The following is a 7,480-nucleotide window of genomic DNA, read 5'->3' on the forward strand; positions in this document are numbered from 1 at the left end:
GTGCACCCCCCCCCCGGCGCACCATACACACACAAACTCTATTCCTCCCCCGCCCCAGGTGATCAGAATGCCATCAATGACTTGATGCAGATGAGACTGACTGGTGGAGGGGGCGGCATGATGGCTGAGAAACTAGAGGTGAGCAGCAGTTTGGCATTAGTTTATATACTTGCATCATCAGTCAACTTTTGTATGTCAGTCAGACCTGATGTCTTGTTAGGGGTGTGACACACATGCTCTTCAGTAAGCACCTCATTTATGAGGAAATCTATGTTTTAAAAAAACTGTTTCTCATATTTTTTCCACCTCAGGCCCTGATCACCCAAGCTAGAACCAAGCAGGCAGTCACTATGAGTGAGGTTGAGTGGCGAGGGCGCACAGTGCCTGTCAAAATCGACAAGGCCCGCATCTTCCTGTTGGGTCTGGCAGACAATGAAGCCGCTATTGCTCAGGCAAGTAATTCCCACCTTGTAGGTTTTAAAAACAAATGATCTTTCATGATCTTTCAGTGTGAAAGGCTCGATGTCATTAGCCTATATTCCAGGCCTAGAAATGCATGTTTGCGTGTCCCCATGGATTTGTGGTCCAAAGCTCAAATTTTACTTTTCATAGCAACATGAATGCAGGGGCGAAGTGATATAAATTATGTCTTCTGGACCAAAATAAGACTGCACCCCAATAAACACCCACCTCTGCAGACATCCAGTTGAAACCCTTATACTAATAAGGGGTTTTTATGGCCTCTTACAGCAAGGTCTTAAGCCACACTATCAGACACAGAGCCACCCCTCCCCCAGTCCAACTGTGGAAATGTATAGAGGAAAACAATTTCTGTCCAACCTCGGACAGCAACACTGTTCTGGTTTGGTGTTGGTAGTACACCGATCAGCCAAAACATTTTGACCACCTTACTAATACTGTGCACACAGGAGTCAGTGCCTCAGATGGTTGGTACTACTGTCACTCTGCAGCTCACTGTGCATCATGTGTGAATCTGTTTGCTTCCACAGTTCTACTGTCAGGAAGAGCACAAATGTGTCGACCATTCACTGAAAATCTTCTGTAAAATGAGTGAAAACTCTGGTCATGAGGACAAGATAATTAATTTTTAGACAAATTCACCAGTCTCCCCCGGCTAGATGTGGTATCACCACTATAGCTGCTGACTCTTTCTCTTCATAGAGACCAATGTACAGTATTTCTCATTCTCAACCATTTTAACAAAGATTCAAACAAAATGGAATCTTTTGAAAAGGATAAATGAAATTTCAAAGTTTAATCTCCAGTAGGTCAACCTCATCATCAGTGATCAAGTGCTTCATTTTAATTGGATGCATGTAGATGCATTACCCTATCCCAAATCTGTTTTGTGTTTATAAAGTGATTCAGAATTTTGTTCTTCAGTTTCTTATACCCCATATCTTTATCTACTCTTGCACCATGCACCCCTTTCTGGTTTTAAAGTGTCAATCACACTGTGCAAGAGTGACATGAAATATTAGCTCCAAGGCACATTAACATATTTTTTGTGACAGTCCTTGCAGTTCCTTAAAATTGCAGTGGGTAGCACTCTCCGCTTGTCGCTCATTCCTCCTGTTTTCCTGTGCCTGAAGGCTTGGCACACCCTGCGGATACACCTGTCACGCCCGCAGTCACTCAAGTCTCAGGCATGCAGCAGCTCTCACTGCATAACTGCATTCTGTGCATTTCAGAGCACACCCAGCAGATCTCTGTGGGCACATTGATGCTATCACCTCTAAATGCCTTTCAGGTTCAAATAGTCCCTTTTGGGGCTGAACTATAGTGTTGGAGGCTATTGTTAAGCTAACATGGGCTGTGACTAAAGGCATGGGAAGCTGCTTTGAAGCTGCCAATAGTTGTCACAGTTCTTTTACGTAATATTTTAGGACTGGCATAATATGCTGTTGTAAAAGTAGCACGCTTGGGTGACACTTGTTCTGGATTACTCAATAGAAAGCCAGAGTATGTCACACCAACACCTTAAGTTTCCCATTGTGTTAAACCTGATCCTTGTCCTCTGGGGAGAGGAAATGTCATCCTGTCCATACATCAGTCCTCCGTCAACGCCTCACTCTTCTAACCTCTCTCTCTGTTCAGTCCTGCCTCTGAACAACAGAAGATGTTTAACAAGTAGAACTGGTATAGCTGGCCGTTGGCAGGGTGTTGGTTCAAGTGTCTCGTACTGGATAACATCAGCCTTATGGGTCAATGAGAGTAGTTTTATGACCCATCTATCATCAGTTATCACTTCAAGGCATTTTCTTGTAACATTCCACCCATGCCTTTTCCTAGTAGTTTGTGACAATTCAGAGAAGTGTTTAGATACACGAAGTTCAAAGAAAAATAATATTGTATCACCATGTAATCTGTCATTACTTACTCCCACATGGTGCCTTTTCAACACTGGCAGACGCTGAGGTGAAGAACAATCCTGTCATTCACAAAGATCTGAATCCTGACACTCCAGAGTGTCTGATTGCTTAAGATGTGTGTGCACACATATAAGCAGCCTGTCAGGCCACATACCTGTGTCTTTCCCAGTTTGCCACAGTCATATTTCTGTTTTCACTGTTGCTCTTTACATCAAACTACTATGACTTCTGAAAGCATCAAAGTTTTTTGTGTGACTGACTTTTTAACACTAAAAGTGAAGCTTTTGAACTTGTCTGAGTTGAGATATTGAGCTGATAGATGAACAGATCTGCACCATTTTTTGCACTGTTATGTTTTTATCTGATGTTGTATTAATTGTCTTTTGTGTTTATCGTATTTATTCTTTCATTATTTTATGGACCCTCTGCACGTCCAAAATAAAGTTTGATGATGACTCGCTGGAATACACTTTACTTCCAGTGTGTGTGGATCTTAATTAGCATTTCTGTTGTGCAGACAGCTAATGAGGAGACCAAAGAGCATCTGTATGAGACCCTGCTGGCCGAGTGCAGAGACACCATCCAGGCTGTGAGAGAGGAACTCAAGAGTGAAGCGGTAAGATGCATCAGAGTAAATGTTGACGTGTTTAGGTGAGGGTGAGGGATGTGAGCCAAGTGTGTGCGTACAGGTCAGCTTCAGGAGCTCAGTTTACAGCTTTTTAACACTTAACATATGTGACATAAAAAAAGATATGTGAAAATTGTATTTGTTTTTAAATGTACAGTATTATTGTTTGTCCTTGTAGAAGCAACGAGAAAGGAGCTCTGATGCTGACAGTGGAAAGGTTTCCAACCTACAGTTCCTGCACAGGTAAAAAAAATAAATAAAAATGTTGTACTTGAAACACTGACGTCAGAGGGGTATTCGTGCTTGTAAATGCCAGGGTCAGGCTTCACATATTTTTGTTTTTCAAAATGGCCACTAGTAATGTTGCAATTGCAAATGCTGTGATTCTGCTCGACAGCTCCTTGTTAGGAACAAAGGGATCTGAGTCCTGCTAGACATGATCTTTTTTTTATCTTTGTGCCCAACACTGCCTGCATTTTAAATTTATTTTACTAAAAGAGAGAGCAGCTATAGTCAATTGAGTGGGAATGACACAAGCAAAACAATGCAGTGAATCAGAAAAATAAGTATTTGTTTGAATTTTTCACAGCGGCCATGTTCTAAGGCACACGTAAACACAGCCACACCTCTGCACAGTTTTATGTGTCCTCATTGCCCTGTAGTCTGTGTGTGTGTAGCCAAGCCCCTCCCTTGATCAAACAGACACACAGACCTGAAAGTGGATGCACTTAGATTACACCTTAATAAAGTGAAAAATAAACACGCTGCTGGTCTCCTCCGCCAGTTACCTGACCTACATCAAACTGTGTACACTGGTGAAGAGGAACGAGAGCATGGCCCATACTCTGCAGGCGAAGCTGAAGGAACCCGAGTCCGATGAGAACAAGAGGGGCCCTCGTCCACAAGACCTCATCCGCCTCTATGACATTATTCTGCAGGTGACATTTTCATAGGGTTTGTTCTGAATGGAGGACAGTTGTTTAAAAAGACCACCATAGTTTCTGAGTCGCACACAGCTACTGTCAAGTGTGATGAGCTGATGTTTCATCTGTGTTATCAGTAACAAAGGTATTTCTATTTTACCTTGTTTGACAATTTCTCACTTTCTCCCCATGTCCGTATGTCTCTCCACCACCTGTCATCCTCTCCAGAGCCTTGCTGAGCTCTCCACCCTGCAGGGTCTGGAGGATGACCACACCTTCCAGAAGGAGGTGTCCCTCAAGACACTGGTCTACAAGGCCTACAGGTCTGACATTTTAGTTTTAAATGCTTTAGCTACAACTCCTAATCAAACAGTACACCTAAGATTCAAATAGCACAATAAACCGTAAGTGTGTAATGGAGAAATCTGCAGGTTGAGTGTTTATGAGGCATTTGATAGTCAGGACTGCCACATGCTCTTTGAATAATTGTCGAATAGTTCCCAGTAAATATTAAATGGAATTTTATCTTGAAATGCCCGTCCCTCCTCTGTTGGTTGATTTATTGATACATAATACTTGGATTTATGTGTTCATGTTGTGTTTCCCTCCTCTTTCCCCATCACAGGTGTTTCTTCATAGCACAGTCTTACGTGCTGGTGAAGAAATGGAGTGAGGCGCTAGTGCTGTATGAGAGGGTGCTGAAATACGCCAAGGAGGTCCAGTCTAAGGCCAAGAGTCTCCACAACAGCCTCAAGGTTGGCTATGCATATGGACACACAAGCCCACAGTAGCAACCTCATGAGGATGAGCATGATCATTAATGTCATCACACATTTCTGCAGGATCTCCCTGACATTCAGGAACTCATTGCTAAGGTCAATGCTGAAAAATACTCACTACAAGCTGCTGCCATTTTGGGTGAGGGCACTGTTTGAACTGACAGTTTTCTTTATTTACCTTCTAAGAAAACATTAAGCCTTGTTTTGTTTCTGTTCTGCTTGGCTCTGTGCGCAATGCTGAGTAAATGTGGTTATGTTTCAGACACTGATGAGACAGCCGATGTTCCGTCTCAGCAGCAGGTGAAGGACAACACGGTAAGCGGACAAAAACAAAAGAACACTAAACACCGATGTGATAAATGTTTCCTATAACAACTTTTGTTCTCTTTGTCTCTCTCCTCTAAAACTGTTCATCTGTCTTATTAAATGTTTGGTCACAGATTTTCTGTCTTCATTTATAGTGCATAAACTGTCAGTTAATGCTCTCGTTTTCTGACTTCTCCTCCACACAGCCCCTCTGTGACCGCCTGGAGACCTTCCACCTTGACCCCACCCTCTTAGGAAAGCAGCCCAATCTGGTCCAATTCCCCCCTGATTTCCAGCCAATTCCCTGCAAGCCCCTGTTCTTTGACCTTGCTCTCAACCATGTAGCCTTCCCACCACTGGATGACAAGGTGGAGCAGAAGGGCAAGGGTGGTCTGACCGGCTACATCAAGGGCATCTTTGGCTTTGGCAGCTAAATCAAACCCCAGGGTTTGGCGAGAAGCATCTCAAGACCCCAAGTTTACCACAAACAGCCGGACTTGGGTCAGTTGTTAATTATAGTAATTTCAGTTACTTTTTGTGTTTGAATTTTAGTGCAGGATGAGAGGAGTTTGCAGGTCTGACTAAGGCAGAATGGGTCTAATCTTTTCAGAAAGATTACAGAAAAGTAACAATCAGTTTCCAGCAGCAGCAGCAGCATGATCCAAGTCCACCAGCCATCTTTAGTCATAACATCAGGCTGCATGGTTTCCTAGCATACAAGCTCCCTTCTTCATCTGAGCTGTGGAGCCTACAGGTTACCATGCCACAGTCTCAATGTGTGCAGCCATGTTGTCAACATCAGTGTTATATCAGCGCCTTCATTTAGTTCTTTATTTTTGTGTGCTTTTGTGTGTGTCTCAGCATTGTTTCTTAAACCTAAAACCTACAAAGTGCAGTTATATCTCAGCACCTGTGGTGCTAATGAAATACCAGAAATAATCCTGTGGCTTGGCGAACTGAAGCCGATGTATTTTATCAAGCAGCATAGTTTCAAGACTTGAGCTGCTTCCTATATGTTTCCTTTACCTTTGCTGTAGTCTTCTTCCTCCACGCATTTTTTTTTTTTTTTTTTTTTTTTTCAAAACACAACCACTTTTCGGAACAGCTCTTCTCATTGCAGGGTGGTAATGCAACATTAAACTGGATATAATGACAAGCTGCTAAGGCTAACCATCTTGACACCTTTGTTATCAGGCCTTTTAAGTGTCTTCTGGTGAGTACAAGTCATGGGATGAAGTGGGAAAGTCTTAGGTTCTTAGGTGCATCAACAGGACGATGAAAGACAAAGCTGTGATTTAAAGTGTCGGTAGTTGGATAGTTCGATGTCTTCATTCGTCACTATCAGCTACAACGTGAATAAGGCATACTGTATATGCTGTACTCTGTGATGTGTGGTAGTAAGTTTACTGTTGTCAGACAAGGGTCCAACTGCTTCAGACGCTTTTAACCTCTGTCTCGTCAGTGTCTGCAAAGAAGTGAGAAATAGTTGCAAGAGCAGTTTATAAGACTAATTAGTTTCTGTAAAATTTTAATGTAAACATTTAACATTTTTGCATAATCACTGTGATAGTACTCATTACACTACCACCCGTTTGTCCATCATCAGTAGGACTAAATTACTTTTCATTACCAATTAGTGTATTAATCAGGCCGCATATATCTGCCTGAACCTGAGCTGGACCTGACAAGCTTATAGTATATAATGTCTGAGCCCGACGCAATTGAATTTGTACGGTGTTTTTCCCATTTCTAAGTTTCCGTACGTACCCGGCATCAACCCTCAGGTACCAACGGGTCCCGCCAGGCTTGGTTAGGGTGTCTGGACTCTACCAATTACATTGTTATACAAAAGCTATCATGTTGGAAATATCTTTAGTTATCAATTATTTGCCAGTCATGTAGATTCATGTCTTCTTCCTACATTAAAGCCTCTCATCCTCTAACCCTAATATCTGTGTAACTCCTCCACTCAGACATTTAACTGTTTTTCTTACAAATTTTTCATTAACCTCTTTTCTCCTCTTCTTCAGTGTTTTATGTTTAATAACTGAGATGGATGTGCTGGAGTAGTTCCAGCACTTTACCTCAAGCATCCTGGAAAACAGTCATGATCAATGATTTTTGGAAGCATGAGTGGAAAGAGAAATTAAATGATTAGAATGTATGGTTTGATTTAGTTGCCAGGCCTATAATTAAAATATATTTGCACCAAACACTGATTTGTTGGTTGTTCATTAATTTTAACTGTCTTCTTGATCCAAAGATGCTCAGAATTATTCATATCAACCCTCAGATCTTTTCTTAAGGAACTGAAGAGGTGTGTGACTGTTTGCATCCGTTTTTGGTGTGGGTGGATCACTGGCAGCAGTGTGTACATGCCTTAGCAGGGTGTGAATGTGTTCAGGTGTGCGTTTATATGCATTTTCAAAATATGAATCTTCATTATACACA

The 7,480-nt window shown here is 42.1% G+C and overlaps 1 protein-coding gene across 1 annotated transcript in view; it reads left to right on the plus strand.

Moving 5' to 3' along the window:
- Positions 1-6,108, plus strand: part of srp68 (signal recognition particle 68) — a 9,325-nt gene extending 3,217 nt beyond the window's left edge. The window contains 10 exon segments of the mRNA XM_020611000.1: positions 23-138; positions 312-452; positions 2,911-3,009; positions 3,200-3,264; positions 3,806-3,959; positions 4,173-4,267; positions 4,570-4,699; positions 4,787-4,862; positions 4,986-5,038; positions 5,236-6,108. Coding sequence (XP_020466656.1) covers positions 23-138; positions 312-452; positions 2,911-3,009; positions 3,200-3,264; positions 3,806-3,959; positions 4,173-4,267; positions 4,570-4,699; positions 4,787-4,862; positions 4,986-5,038; positions 5,236-5,463 — 1,157 coding nt within the window. The 3' untranslated portion in view covers positions 5,464-6,108.
- The last annotated feature ends 1,372 nt before the right edge of the window (positions 6,109-7,480 follow it).

This window comes from Monopterus albus, unplaced genomic scaffold, assembly GCF_001952655.1.
Source record: "Monopterus albus unplaced genomic scaffold, M_albus_1.0 scaffold108.1, whole genome shotgun sequence".
NCBI classification, from domain to species: Eukaryota; Metazoa; Chordata; class Actinopteri; order Synbranchiformes; family Synbranchidae; genus Monopterus; species Monopterus albus.